At 32.2% G+C, this 16,819-nt stretch overlaps 1 protein-coding gene across 1 annotated transcript in view; it reads right to left on the bottom strand.

Annotated features, from left to right (window-relative positions):
• Window positions 1-5,412: 5,412 nt before the first annotated feature.
• CETN3 (centrin, EF-hand protein, 3) overlaps window positions 5,413-16,819 on the bottom strand; it is a 16,139-nt gene continuing 4,732 nt past the window's right edge. Inside the window, exons 4-5 of the mRNA XM_004678143.2 lie at window positions 12,683-12,874; window positions 5,413-5,810 (exon numbers count right to left, since the gene is read on the bottom strand). Of these exons, the coding sequence (XP_004678200.1) occupies window positions 5,767-5,810; window positions 12,683-12,874 (236 nt within the window). The 3' untranslated portion in view covers window positions 5,413-5,766. The remainder of the gene's footprint in view (window positions 5,811-12,682; window positions 12,875-16,819) is intronic.

Here is a 16,819-nt window from a genome sequence, read left to right as displayed (position 1 = left end):
ATAACAGATTTTAATTTTCTAGTTTTTCAAACTTTCCCAATTTTTAAAAAAACCTTTGCTAGAGCAGTGAAATTAACCAACTAGATCTGAACATTTTCTGTAGTAATGCAAATTCTTGCAATCCAAATCTTGCTTTTTTGTTTTTATATATCCCCTTTGAGGTAAAAACATTGCCAGTGCTGAAAAACTTCCACCATCCCTCTGGATTTAGATGAGCAACAATTCTCTTCCAGAAAGACTGTCCTACAAAAAAAAAAAAAAAAATCTCCTGGGAAATTAAGTTCTGATCATCTATTTCAGACTTAATGAGCATTTTCAATCTTAATAGAAAAGAAATGTGTATATTGTTTAAAGTTTGGTTTAATCAACCTGTTTGTCAGGGATTCAAAGACAGGAACTTTCAAGACAAAAATGTAATTTCTACTGAAAGACTGACCTTAATAGGTCAACCATAATCTTTTAAGTGCTTTTCAAACTTGAGGGCTTCAAATGGTACAAAATACAATGTGGATATATTTGTATCATTTGGTTCTTAGCTGATGATTTGAGTGAATTTTACTCTAAAGAGTGAATTTGAGTGAATTTTACTCTAAAGAGCCAGCCATCGGGGTGTGCTAGCATCACATATTCTGCAAATCTGTGTTCTAAAACAGTACACATTTCCTTAGCTGTCAGAAATACATGAACCTTTGGAAGACCTAGACTGTCAATGGTAATGCCATGCCACACAGTTTAAAAAAAAAAAAAAACTGCTCTTTTCAGAGAACAGAGTGGTATGTTGGACAAATGTTACAAGCATATTAAAATTAGAATATGTTTGACTCCCGGGATTTTACTACACATTTTAAAATAAGTATAAAATGGAAGTAATTTGCTATTTGGTGCTATAAATATCAGGATTCTTCCAAAACTTACCATTTAATGAAAATTATTTTCTATAGCCTCAGAATTCCAGAGTTTTAAAGAAAAAAAAATGTGGATTTTTATAGATAATTGAGTAATATCCAAAATTATCCTTAATAGAGTACATATTATAGAAGTTAATTCTAACATGAATATATTAATCTCATGTAAACCAGAGATTTGGTTTTACTAGTTTTAGATTTTACTTGGCAATCTTTCATAGCACCTTCAAGGAAGTTTTCAATCAACATTTTAACTAGAGGATGACAGATGACTAAAATGATAAGGAAATAAACTATCTCTTTATTTGAATAGGTGAACTTCGTCTCCAAATAATTGCTCATCCCAGGCTGCTTTATTTCATCAGCTAAAAAACAACACATTTGGATTTTGCAGCCCAAATCCTGAACAATTTTTAATTCCACTAAAATGGTCTTTATTGACAACCCGAACTAATGTACCTCCACTGGGAAACTACAAAAGCTTTGCAAGTCTGGCTCCCTCCTCACCTTGAGTTAGCTCAGTTGGTGTTAACCACACACCTAAATACAGGTTTCTTTCCACTTCCTAAGAATTTGAGCTCTTCCCTCACTTGAGCAGTGCCTATGATAAATTTCCACAAAACTGGAAAAAAAAATGTTTTCCTAACATTTTCTCTCAAAATGTTAACACTTTTCTTTGCTATTCAATATGTACTTTCTCAATAAGTACTTGCTTAATATTTTCTTTTCCAGACATCTACTTTTTCAATGTGCTGACCTCCACAGCTATATAAATACACCTAAGATTACTAGATTCCAGAGCTCTAACACCAACTCACATGAAATAACATGCAATACAGTGAATACCAACTCACATGGAATAACACGCAATACAGTGAATACCATGCTAGATTAAGCACAAATATTTAATGAATGCTTTGCTGCTGAGCTTCTGAATTCGAAATTCTTTTCTACATAGTTTTGTAGAGAGGTCTGATCTAATCTTAAGATGTCTGTAAGTCACTGTAAGGAGACAGTATCAGTATCATTTTTAAGGAGACAGTTTAACAGTTATGAGGGGAGTTAGAAACCTTGAAAACAAAATCCAATTACTGATACCGTGAACCACATAAAACTTTGGTTTTGTTATGTAAAATAGACAACAGAATCCATCCCAAGAATGTTAGTAAAATACACTAAGGACCCCTTAGTTTATTGCAATGCTATTCACATAGCTATTTTGTAAACAACCCAAATGCCCAAAAAACAGATGACTGGATGATTAAGATGATGTTGTATACACACACCAAATGGAATTATTACTCAGCAGTCAAGATAAACTCATGCCACTTGCAGCAACATGGATGGAGTAAGAAGGAACTTTGCTCAGTAAAATAAGCCAGAAGGAAAAAAGAAAAACATTGCATGGTTTCACTTACAGGAGGAATATAAGGGAACCAAATAAAGGATCAGAAAAAATATATAACAATAATTTAAAATATAAATTAGGAAGCAACCATAAATCAAGACATTCTGCAAGGGAGAGGGAAGAAATGGGATCAAAACTGGGGAGAGATGTGCAAAAGGGACTATGATGATGGTTCATGAGTGAATTAGTGGTGAGAATTTTATGGGAAATACATAATGATGTAAAAGCTTTAAATTAACAAAAATGAATTAATGTATGTGAATACCTGTGTGTTTGGAACACAGCAGCATTATTTCTAAGTTTTAAAAATGATATCCCCCTTCTAAAAACATACTGCAAATTCATGTGAAAATAAGTACAAGGGAAACAGGTTAAAATCATCTCAAAAATAATGATGATTGAGGATATCAGACAACCCTATATCCTAGTTTATTTACCTAGAATGGTTGGGAATTACAGTATTTTTTGAAAAGCAATAGTCTCCTTCAAGCCCCTTGATACTCAAACGTAATTTGTTCTAAGAATAAATGGTTAACTGTGCTGTTTTTTTATTTCCATTGCTCCCACCTACTATTCTATACTCAACTATGTAGTGCTGAGATTGGGAACAAATTAATTACATTTTTCCTTTTCCACCTAAAGTTTTGTTAAGCTCCATTTATAGGACTAGAAGAAACAGGAAAGGCAGGAACAGGAAAGAATTTTGCTATTTCCTGTTTGCATGCTGCTCCTGGCAGCTTCCCTGGAACAAGTCTTTCATTTTTCTGAGGCAACTGCTTCCAATATCCAGCCTTTACTTAGGATTCTCTAAACCGGCAACATCATTCCTGCACCAGTACTAACATTACCTACCAATGTCTCTTCTTCAAAATGTCTCCAAGTCCCTACTCTACAGGATTTCTCCTCCAAGTTTCTAGTTTTTAATAACCACAATCTCTACTCTGCAACCTGAGCTCCAGGAGTGGCAGATTCTTCCTGCAATTAACTATCTCAGTGTTCTCTTTCAACCTCTTTATTTGGGCCAGTAGGAACTTATCCTAATCCTCATCACACTGTCAAAATAGCTACTTGTGCTCTTCCACCTGTCAAAGAGTCAGATACTGGTAAGTACTCAGAGGGGAATATTGGGGGGCTTTAAATAATTTTTGCCTTTTGGAATGTCTTTACGTATTACTTAGGTAACAAATTAAATTATGTATTTAATTATTCTGCCTTCTTCACACTGGCTTTCAGAGCATCATAATCTTTTTAACAAAAGCATCACTAGTAAAACCCTGAGAAAATGTACTCATTAGACTAACATCAGGTAGATGATTTATGGAGTTAAGACTATCAGTTATTCAATTGGATAATTCACACAGAGATGGTATTTGCTAATCTTGTCATTAACACCAGCACATCAAACAAATCTGAAAGTTTTCCATTAGATGTACACTGACGGATTAAATAAGTCTACCACATATTAAATTTGTGACAAATGTTTTTGATTTTCTCCTTATCCCAACTACCTACCACCAGACCCTAATCTAAGAATAGAAACAAAGCTTCTTTAGAATGTAACTTTGATTTATAACAACGAAAAGAAAAAGATCTTTGCTGACAAATGCTAAGTTATGAAGGCTTACCAGGACACCCTAACAGCAACGTACTAGATAAATTTAGTAAGGATTTTTTTTTTTACATTATAAATTGCATGATATATATCGCTATATACAATAAATAACTAATATCCACTTCCACTTGCCACTTTCTTAAAGCAAATTCACTCATTTCTTATTGCCACCTCTACTAGTCAATTTTATCAGTCTTTCAACTACAGTTAGTTAACACTAGAAAAAAACTTGAGAATTTGTATCATTCTACAGATAAAAGTTTTCACAACATTAAGAAATGAGGTGAGCACTCATCCCTCAACCCACAGTAAGAATACAAGGACATTAAGTACTGGTTCCCCAGTATACGAGTAGGTATTTATATTAAGAATAAAGAAACTATCTGTAATTGATTTTTAAAAAATTAGTTCCAAAGACCAGCAAGCCTAGATTTATCTGTTTTATTCTTCACTTTCTTGAGAATCAACACATTTGTGAACAAGATCCCTAAGACCTCAGTAAGGATAAAGTTTATTTTACTTGCAACATCCATTTGTTGCCCTACCATGAATTCTGATTTCATATTCAAATATTATGTTAATGTGAATGACTAACTCGTTTTCTAGAAAACTGTTTGAAATATGCCAGTTATATAAGTTCCTATTTTCTGCTTAAATTTTTAACAGATAACTATAATATTCTAAGACTCTCAACATTTAAAATTAGTGCTTCAAATTATTATCGTTCTTAAAAATTAAAACAAGAAATCTAAATAAAGATCACTAAGGAAAGAAATAAGACAGCTTCCTAGAGAGCCCATACCATCCGAAGAGGCGTACTGGCAAAAGATCAGTATAGGCACCATTTCCCTACCACTTATATCCAAACCGCCACCTGTTCCCCAATATACACTTCCTACATGGCAGAAGAAACCACAAATGCCTGAAAAGTCTGTCTCTACTTTCTTAGTGAATCACAGAAAGTTCGCTTATACAAGTAAAACAGCCTTAAATGATTTCTGTGGCTTGCACTTTTCTATTTTCATCATTGTGACGTTTAATTGAGTGATAATTATCTTAACAGATCAAAATTCCAAAATTTAAATCTTTTACTTTGTCAAGAAGTTACATGATTCAAACTGTATTCAATTAGTTTAAGGAAATACCCAAATTTAACTGTCATAACTTACGTTAACACACCAAAAGTGTTATAGAACATAATAAATGAGGATAAATGGGTCTATATACACACGGTACTCTTCCTCTCCAAACTGAAAGACATTACTCTCAGAAAAAGAATAATGCCTATATTGAGTCATCCTTTTGTACTGAAAAATAGAAAGTCAACCTTACAATGGAAAAATGTATGACTCTATTACTACTTATATTTCAATTTTTGTTTATAAAACAAGTAGTGTAAAGACAGAAAATTTAAGAAAGATTCTTCTACAGATTACCAGATATTTGGAATCACAATAAAACATGAAATTTATAGAGCTTTAAAATACTAACAAAATAAACATTTTATTGATGTGTTTGAAAAGTATGTCCACCAAAGCAAGTGACTACTAATGCTGAATAAAAAACCTACAAAGAATGCGTACCACATGATTCAATTTTTTACATTTTATATATATAAAAACTATATTATAAATACAAAACTGAGCTAGTAAGAGTACCAACAATACTGTTCATACAAAGAAACTTAATAGTAATAAAATATGAATACATAAGAAAGATGCTTATTTTTGGTCCTTCTTGGAAAAAACTAAGTTGTCTTTGTTTTGTTTTTTAACATAGCTGCAGGCACAAAAACAGAAGATGATAACTGCAACATTCTTAGCGTTTATCCTTGTAATTCTTCAAATGTCACCAGTCATAATAGCAATGAACTCCTCTTGATTGACTGTGGTAAAAAAGAAAGTGTTAGTCAAAAATACAGATATTTTACTATTTTCTCAGAGAAGATACTACTATTTCATAGTGAGTATCTATAATTTTAAATTATACAAAATTCTTAATAAACTGATATATAGCTTTTGGCTTTTATTTTTTTACTAGGACATTAAACATTTATTAAATAGAACTTCATGAATACAAAAATACATAAAATATGATAATTACTTTATAATTTCACCTAGAGGAAAGACATATAATTACAAAAATTCCATATTTGTATACTTTGTAATTTTAAGAGCTTTTTTCAAAAATTCAGATGGTTATGTCTTCTTTATTATTCTACAATCTCATTTAGCAAATCCTTCATTAATAAACCTGAACATATCATGTGTTAGAATTCTAAAGGACAAAATATATTAGAAAAATAGTTGTTCAACTTTTACACACTTAAAAATCTATTTTAAAGAAAAACCAACTGAAAACAGGTCACCATGGCAAAAGAACCTTGAAAAGATAATTTAAAAATTGGAGATTTAGTCATAAAAATTAACCTAGTTACTATAAAATATGTTATAAATGCAGGAAATAATTATAAAAAGTAACTGTCAGACAATCAAAAGTATAAAATTATAAGCAAAATTGTAAATAAATTTCAATAAGAACCTCTATTTTTAAAGCACAGTGTTTAAGACGACCTAGAAACAAGTAATAATCTTGCTAAGTATATATTTTTAAAATCAATACACACAAACCACAAGAATTATTAGCAGAAATTTTAAAAATGTTGTAAATCAGGCCCCCCCCCAACACTTAACCCCTTGAGAAGGAGCAAGTTATGAAAGGTAATTTTGACAATGATAACAAGCACCACTTATTTCTACAACGAGAAAGTAAGACCTGGATTCCAGTCTCTATTTCCTTTTTCAGGAAATACTGAACTATAAGACAATCTTTAAGGCTGTTTCTAACTTCTAAACTTTCCAATACCTCAGAAGCTAATATATGAAAATCTTACATCGAGTCAAACATTTTTAAGTGGCCAATGAATGCCAACAACATATTAAGAGTTGTATAACACATTAAAACAGACACAGGAGTACTTTTGAGGAATATATTAGGTTGTACTAAAAAATTACTGTTTTCTTTGCAGTTACAACAGCATACAGATATGAAAATAATATCCTTATTCTTAGGAGGAGCATGCTAAAATATTAAGGGGTTTAAGTTCATGATATATTTCTCAATCAGAAAAAAAGAACACTATAAAAAATACAATAAAATGTTAATTACTTAATCTAGTTAGAAGGTTATAAAGGTGTTCACTGTCCAAGTTTTAATATTTTTCTCTATGCTATAGACCAAAAATGTAAAGTTAAAAATTTTTTTTTAAATATCAAGATAAAACATGTACATCGAGAATGGAAAGTATACTAGTTTTAGAAACCACAAAGAAAACCAGTCTCAATAATTACATTAGTCACACTGTATTATATGAAACAGAAGATAATTATTGTAGAATACAAAATATGCTCTATTCTTAGAATACATCCACATTATCTGTGTTGAAAGTATTCATCATACTGGAAAATTCATTATGGATACAACCCAAGTGACCAAGAACAGCTGAGATGATTAGAAAGATGTAGTAAAGATACATACTAGAACACTACTCAATTATAAAAAAAAAAAAAAAATTACTTGCTATTTGCTACAACATGGATGGAGATCATGCTAAGTGAAGTAATTCAGAAGGAGAAAGACATATATTGGATGGTTCCACTTATAAGTGGAACACAGAGAAACAAAACAAAGGGTTAGGCAAAAACAAGTTAACAAAACCTAGAAATCTGACTGTAGAAATAGAAATCTGAGGCTACCAGAGGAGGCGGGCAAGCAAAGTGGGGCCCAGTGGACTGAGTGGAGGACTATGGGTAAATTGCTGGTGGGTGTGCTATGGTAACATATACCTCAAGTGTGAATGACAACTATATGTCTAAATCATGCATACAGTATTGTAAAAGCAGCTACTTCAATTTTTTTTAAAAATCAGTAAGAATATATCTTGAATTCAGTTTTAAAATAAAAGGATCTGGTTTGATAGATGGGGAAAAAATAAGGATAAGACAACACCATGATAAATATAGTTAAAGACAAAACAGTGCAAAAAAACTTCCAAGTGTTCAGTGTGATACACAACACACACACACATATATATGCTTAACTACTCAACCATAAAAACAAAAATGGAATCTTGGCATTTGCAACATGAATGAGCCTTAAGGCTAAATGAAATTTAATAAAAAGACAAATATTTTATCATCTCACATATGTGGGGTTTAAAAAAATAAAGTTACTATCAAGCTCACAGACATAGAAAACAGCAGTGCTAGAGGTGGATGGCAGGCAAACTAAGTAAAGGGGACCAAAAAGTATAAACTCCTACTTATGAAATAAGTAAATCATGGGGGTGTAATGTGAACATGGTCATAGGTGTGTTACATATTTGAAAACTAAGAGGATTAATTGTAAAAGTTCTCATCAAAAGAAAAACTCTTTTATGTATGGTGACAGATACTCAATTTACTACGGTAATCACTTTGCTATACATGAATATGTGTGTGTATATATAAGTATACATAATCATGGTATAAATTATATACAACTGTGTACTGAATGTAATTATATAATATATTGCATATACAACTATGCCTTAAGAAAACATACTTAAAAACTGAAAGGAACCTTAGAATGATCTGATGATACATCATTCTAACAGTTTAACAGAGCCATGATTAAAATACTCAAAAGTCTGGAAAATACTTATGCTTGTTATTAGGAACTAAACTCCCAATTGTAAATTAATAGTCAAATTTCAAATAAAGTCTCAGATAGTTCTATAACAACAAAACACCTGACTTTTATTTATATATAAATACTTCAAAGTATGGTATTACTGCAGAAGTATTTTAAACTATTTCATAGTCCTATATCTAAAAACAAGACATAAGACAAAAAAATGGAAAACCTGAAGGCAAAGGAAGTGGCAAGGAAATTAAACTGGCTTCTTTATTACCAGTGATCGTTTGGGCCAATTAAGATAATCTGTGAAGCCTTTGCAATCTTGGTTTTATGGCCTTTTTAAATTAATATCCTGTATGTAGTTTCTGTAGAAATCTAGCACAATGCCTAACTTAAACATTTGATAATTTACTTTTAAAATATATTTTCATTTTGACACTGCCTTTTCTAACAAAATTTCCAAAATCAATTACTTCTTTTATATATCCTTAAAATTAAGAATTTTAGAAGTAGATTAAGTAATTTAAGGACCATCTTGCTTCAAATTTTTCCCATCTGAGTAAGTTTTTTTTTTTTTAAGATTTATTTATTTTTTCATATAGAACTGGGGTACAGGCCAGAGATGTGGAAGGTGAGAGATTCACCAGAGACAGAACAGGGAGCAGAACAGGCAGATCAACAAGGTACACCGCTGAGGGGAGCAGTGGGCGGGTCAGGAGAGGTCTGCCTCACCACTTGGATCTCCTCCCAAGCAGGCAGGAATCCAACGCTTGCGGAAGTGGCTTAAGTTTCTTAGTGCTGTGCTTTGACCTGCTGCGCCACCAGGGAGGGCCCCCATCTGAGCAAGTTTTAGCAGTGATGTTCTAGTTGAATATTTACTAATACATTGATTCCTCTATAGCAGAAGAGGCAATGCATAATCACAAGTGTTAATGGTTATAAAAGCATGTTCTTTATTATTATGGGCAAATCAGTTTTGAGTTCTGTCTCTACCATAATATACTAGATCTGTGACAACTCTGGACAGGTTATTAATCTCTCCTAACTTTAATTAGCACATATGTACATGTATTTATCCTAAGCATAAATGTGTAATGGTGTAAGATTTTGAAGATATGAGATTATAATTACTTCACAAAAGCTATAATGAAAAATCCATAATGAACATGTTAAGTTCAGGATCTAACATTTATTAGCTACTAAATAAATGCTAACATGCATCATAATTATTTAAAAGATGATACACACTTAGCTTTTTAAGTGTTGCTTACTTTTTGCTTACATTTTTCCAAAAAGAGTTACCGTTTCATTTTATACATCTCGTGAGGCAACGTGAACAGATTCTTCCTGTATCATTACCACAGTTTTATTTCATATTATATCTTATTTTCCTTTAACTGCTATATAAACAATTAAAAACAACTGCTCTTATATACTGAAGGGTCAGAAATCCACAGACAGAATTACCAAAATTCACCAGAAAAGACACTAAAGTTTCCTGATCTTTACCAGCTTAATACACACACAAAAAGTAGGTTATATTTAAATAAAACTGTTTGCAGTGAAGCAAAATTAACTGATTAGGTTAATAAGCTATTATGAAGTGTAACGTTCTACTTTTCTAAAAATGGAGATTTTCATAAAGCTACAGACACCCATGTAAGTTAAAGTAGTATTCCAAAGCCAGAGAGACTATACAAATTAGACTGCAGTTTTCAATGTTTCTGAATACGGAAATGTCACTCCATAACAGGCAATTTTCAGAACTTGTCACAGTAACAGCTATACTTAGTATGTCCTGTTTGAAAAACAGAGGTCAACAGCTACTACAAATTCTGCAAAATCAGTAAATGTATCAATTACAGTAGTAGTTACACATATAAAAGCAAAATAGCAATATATGTATGTAAGTGCAGTATTATAATTAATATGAACGAAGGTGATTATGTTGCACAACAAAGTCCCAGACCCCATGCAATACCTCACAAAGTGTCAACTTATGGAGCTACAAATTCCAGACTAGAAGCTATCAAATTAGACTATTTTAACATGGTAAGGCCTCCCTCTTCACAATCTATCCCTCCAAAAAACATGTATTTTCTTATAATCATTTGAATAGAAGAAAAAATGTTATTTGCCTATTAGTGATTTAAATAAATAATAAGAGATCTAAGCAACACTTAGTAGTAGTACAGTGACTGAAAGTGGAGTATGATTAGCTATGGAGATAAAATAAATACATTAAGATAAACTTCAATAATAGCAGGCACACATGTGAACTCTGAGGTTCAAAAGTTGCAATGTAGTCTAACAAGAGATGCAAGAAATGAACACATTTTCTTTTTCTTTCTTTTTTTTTCAAAGACTTATTTATGCATACAGAACTGGGATACAGGCCAGAGGTGGGGGTGCGGGAGGTGGGAAGATTCTCCATTGACAGAATGGGGAGCAGAACAGGCAGATGTACTGAAAAACAAAGCTGACGGGAGCATCGGGTGGGTCAGTAGAAGTCTGCCACACCATGTGGGTCACGTCCCTGGCCAGGGGTTGAACTTGTGCTGCAGTAGCTTTATAGTGCTGTGTTTTAACTCACTGCACTCCAGGGAGGGACCAATGAACACATTTTCCAAGCAAAGTTTTTACATCAACTTTGAATTTAAGAGGCAACTTCTTAATTGAATTTTTACTAATACTCTGTCTCTGGTGAAGCCTCTCACTGCCCCTACACCTCTGGCCACTCCTCCAGGTCTGTATGCATAAATAAATCAATCCAAACAAAATAAAATCAAAGATTTAAAAGTAAATACAACTATATCAATATCCTCCAAGGAGCTATTATTAAAAAATATATGTTACAATGTTCAAATAATATTTATATAAATAAAATGAAAAAGCACAGTAATAAACAATTCTTAAGGAAAAATAAAACCTGAACAGGACTTCTTACTACCTCCTTATTAAAGCAGGGCCTATATGATTTCAAAACCTTTTTATATTTTCACATTATATTGCATCATATTGCTCCCTAAGAGGTTAGCAATGTCTTACATAATTAACAGAAAGCAATGTACAAAAGAATCAAAATAGTTTGTTCCTCTAATGCTATGGTCCTCAATGGATATCTCCTAACTTATACTGAGACACTAGGGAAAGCTTTAGAAAAAAAAAAAGATACAGTTTAAAATGTACCTGAGAGAACAACTAACATTTTAACAGACAGAAGCTGGCAATTAGACCATTCTAAGGAATTAAGGAGCAGTAATATAAAAGGCATAGAATAAAAAATTGGTTTTAGGTCAGAGTATGTATATATGGGAGGTGAGGTATACAAGTAGAAAAGGAGAATTAAGTGGGACATTAAATCTAGATACTTAACATAGAACAGGTAACAGAAGACTTTGAACTTTATACTTGAAGAACTGAAGAACCATTCTAAGTTTTAAATAGGGAAAGGACATCATCAAACCTGTATTTGAGGTAGAAAATGCTATTAATAGATTGAATTAGGAAGAGAGTAGAGGCTTAGAGAGAGATTAGGCTACAGGAGACTACAGGTGGAGCCGGTGAAGACTAGAACCACATCTGTCTTTTTCATTGGGCAGTACCAGCAGTATATAGGGCATTGTACAGGGTACATATCAAGAAAATAACAAGAGGTTATTGTAACATTCCTACATTCATACATTAGAGGATGAACTAAGACAGCAGCAAAGAAATACAACAAATAAACCACTCAAAATATTTGAAGGCTAGAACAAATATTCATTAAGTATATGTCAGTAGGTTAAGGAAGAATGCATTAAAGACCAAATTTGGGGGATGTTTCACCCTCAAAAAAAGTAAAGTATCTTCTTGAGGTGTAAAACCTTAGATATAATTCATATAGTTGGGTTTCAAAGGTCTTCTTCATTCTAAGTTAAATGTGAAAGATGTATGCAAAATGACCACTACAGGATGAATCACTACACATAATACAAAGAGACATTTTATAAAAGATTTTAAAAGTTATTTGATTTCAGAAAAATTTACCATATGTATGTATCAGGAATACTTGGAATAGACATTTTACTCAAAACTTACTTTCTCCATCACCATCTTTATCAAATTCTTCTATCATAGCCCGAAGTTCTTCATCACTCATGTTTTCACCCAATTCTCTGGCAACTCGTCGCAAATTCCTCAAGCTTATTTTACCCGAATCATCATCATCAAATAGTTTAAATGCCTTTAATATTTCTTCATGAGGATCTCTATCCAATATCCAGTCTGTCACTACAGCAAATAAAAGGGAAAAAATAAACTTGCATAACCACAACGGCAGTCATTTGTAAAATCAACTAAGTATTTAGATGAGAGTAGGAGCTCTGAATCTGTCAACATATCATTTGACAACAGAATGCTAAATTGAAGCCAAAATCCCAGAGATAAACCTGAAATTAGAAAAAAACAAACCACATTTTAAAATCTGTAAATTTTAAAATATGTAATATATTCTCAACAATGTAACCTACCATAAAAGTAGGCAAAGCCAGAGTATTCAACAGCAAAACAAAAAGGACTATACTTATATTGTATTTATTTAAGATCCACTAATATTAAGAATTGCACCAGGTTACACTGACATCAAGTGCACAGGTTTATGAATCTGTAGCCTAGGTTGTAGAAACGAAATAATAACAAAACAAAGCTAATTGATAAATGCTGTTTGCTGGCTAAACTTAATAGTATTAACACTGTGTGCTCCTAAATTTAATACAAATTACAGACAAACTCATGACAAATTAACAAAATTGCATTGCCACCATTGATAAAGAAACAATCAGTAGATAAAAAATACACTAGCATCTTCGTAAAAGGAACCTTTTAGTTTACAAAAATTTGGGAAGTAGTTACTGAAAGAATCTAATTATAATAGGAAAGTTAAAAAAAAATCTAGAAAGATCTCCCTTAATGACATTATTTTACCAGCAAGATAATAGCTCTCGCTAATAGTCTAAATGTAATTTCAGAATTCAACACTAACTGTATATTTTAAAACATAAATATAATAAACTTATTAAGTATTTCCACTATTACAACTGATTTTAATTAACATTGAAGTAAAAATCTGGAGTATTTTTTAAGTTATTGGATAAAATTCTGAAAATAGGGTCGTCCCTGGTGGCGCAGCAGGTTAAAGCACAGCAGCATCAGTTCAATCCTTGCCCAGGGAGGTGACCCACATAGCGAAACAGACCTCTCCTGACCAGCCTGCTGCTCCCCTCAGCAGTGTACTAGGTCAGTCGGCCCATTCTGCTCCCCACTCTGTCTCTGGTGAATCCTCTCACCGCCCCTATAGGCCTGTATCCCTCCTCTGTATGCATAAATAAATAAATCTTTTAAAATACATAATAATTTAGTCCTATTACAATCTATAGAATCATTAAAAACTTGTAATTACTTGTTTATAGAATGTATTGGAATGTTCAATGCACCCAAAAAGAAAAAAACATTCTAGTCCCAAAAAATACAGTTTTGCTGTTGCTGTCTAATCATATTCTGTGGAATAAGTTTAAGAATAAGAACCCATTCAAACTAATGTTAAATCAATCACCTATACATATATTCAACATTTTCTTTTATCCAATATATTTTATCCAAGTCTTCCATGCAACTAATTGAAACATATTACTATGAGTATGCAAATCATCAAAGCTCATAAATATTCAATTAAAAGGAGTTGGCATAAATACAGCCATAACACCAAAATAAAATACCACACTTAACTCCATGGCTCATACTCAACTAATTTTGAATTTAGTCCCAACAAAAAAGCAGGACAAGGAAAAAAAAGTGTTAAGAAATTTTCTTCACCAATTAAATAATTTACATGACAGGTGAACCAAAAAAGCAGCTTGCTCAAAGTATTAATGTATTTAAAGAAGCAACAGGGTGATCTGGGGAACAGATGGGGCTCCAAGATGTATAAATTCTTATCCCACTGGTACTTTAATTGTGTTAGTTACTTCAGACTTATGTGTCTAATCTTTTATCAATACTTTGTCTTAGAATGCAGTTTTTATTGAAAACTATAAATACTCATCATTCTAGACATCTAAAACATTATCAGTTTATAACTTTACGGTAACTGCCCTTTGAGTTTGACCTATTCCTATTCTATTAAATAGAATTCTAAGAAGTAAAAGTTTTCTTCAATGAAAATTGCATACAGACAGACAAAGGTGGGTTCAATCTGTTTCACAAATGCCTGTCCATTAATTATTTTCAAATGATTTAATGAATACTGTCAGAAATGTACTTCCTCAAAATACATTACACATTATAAAAATCACCTAATATACCACAAATGAAAAATGTATCAAGTCATTAAAGGTGATACTAAAAATTATAGACAAACTCATGACAAATTAACAAAATTACTAGCTTTATCTGTATTTGTATTTCTCACTGCCTTTTAGAAGTTTATATGCCAACAGACCAGTACTTTAAAGTCAGTATTTTTTAATCCAAGCTCTTCCCACTATCACAAAAATAGCCATGATAGCTAACCCCAAAATGGTAAGAGCACCAATAGCAGCTAGTGTCCATGAAAACTGAACAATTTCAATGGTAAAAACCTACTCAGTGATCAGATCCTGGAGTACTAAGGATGCTATCTCTTTTATTCTTAAATACATCCCTTCTCATTCTCACCACAGTAAGAATAAAAAGTCTATTCTACCTGCAGTCTCTCTTCCTTCTAAAGCAAACTAGTGCACTCACTATGTAAAAGTTGTGTGGAAGTTCCTCAAATTACCATCATGAAATTGGAGCTAATCATATGACTTGTTAATTACACTGCTACAACTCTACCCAAAAGATGCAAAAACATTCATTGCAAAGGAAATCTACATTACTATTTTATTGAAGTACTAGTTACAACAACTAAAACACAGGGAAATGTAAATGTCCCAAAAGCAGATGACTGGATCAAGAAGATGTGGTAGATATACACAAAGGAAGACTACTCAGCAATCAAAAGATATGCTCATGTCACTCATAGCAACATGGATGGAGCTAGAAAGGAACTTGGTATAATAAAGGAGAAGGAAAAGAAAAAATATCAGATGGTTTCACTCATAGGAAGACTATAGGGAAACCAAACAAAGGGCCCAAAAATCAGACAAACTTGGAGGCAAGCTATAGACCTGAGGTATACAACAGAGATGGCGAGGGAAATGGGTCAAAACAGGAGGGAAGAGCACACGGGAATATGATGACAGTTTATAGTGATGTGGTGGTGGAAGATTATGGGGACTACCCCTTAGGGAAGAAAGCAAATATTGTACAAAAATGAACAACAATGTAAAAAAAAAAAAAGGCAACAGCTGAAAAAAAATTCAACTATTAAAAAAAACTGTTAGATGATTTCTAACTGATCCAAAAACACCTGTGCAACAGCATCCTCATAGATGGCACATAAAACTAAGACTTAAATATTCCTATTGGGGTTAGTTGTCCCAAAGTATAAAACAGACACCCTCTATATTCATTTTTTCCTAAAACATAATCAACAAATGGGAGAACACATTGTTCTTACCTATTTTATTCCCAAACAGTAATACATTTTTATATGATAACTTGTATACTCAGTAGCTAGTCTATGATAGCTAAAGTATATGCTAAGTCTGTCAAAAAGGTTTATCTATGAAAGTTACAGCTAAAGTTTAACTATAGCTAATAGTAACTTATTCTAAAAAAGAATCCGTTATTTGTGCTCTGTAAGTAAAAGAGAAAAATAGGGTACGGGGGAGAGGGAGAAAAATATGGGACTCTGGCTTCAACAGCTAATAAAAGCACAATTTAAAACCGTATTAATTTTACATAACATATTGTTTTATAAAATAATTAATGACAATGATTCAATACTTAATATCAACTATAATCAGAAATATATAACACAAAAATAAGGAGCACACTTTTTATGACCCAGAATGCATATGATTATCTTGTCATTAAAATAAATGACAACTATATTTTAAAGTACTATAAGTACTTTTTTTTTTAAAGTACTATAAGTACTTGTACTATAAGTACAAGTACTTAACAGCACTTAGAATATGTTAGGTCCTTTTCTAAGCACCTCATATTAAGCCCTCACAAGAACTCTGCATGGCAGTACAACTATCCCAATTTCATAGCTAAAAATGAGGCACAAGGCCCTCCCTGGTGGCGCAG

This window comes from Condylura cristata, unplaced genomic scaffold, assembly GCF_000260355.1.
Source record: "Condylura cristata isolate star-nosed mole 26May11 unplaced genomic scaffold, ConCri1.0 scaffold00007, whole genome shotgun sequence".
NCBI classification, from domain to species: Eukaryota; Metazoa; Chordata; class Mammalia; order Eulipotyphla; family Talpidae; genus Condylura; species Condylura cristata.
Note: the sequence above shows the minus strand (reverse complement) of the source record. Positions and strands in the feature narration are given on the sequence as shown.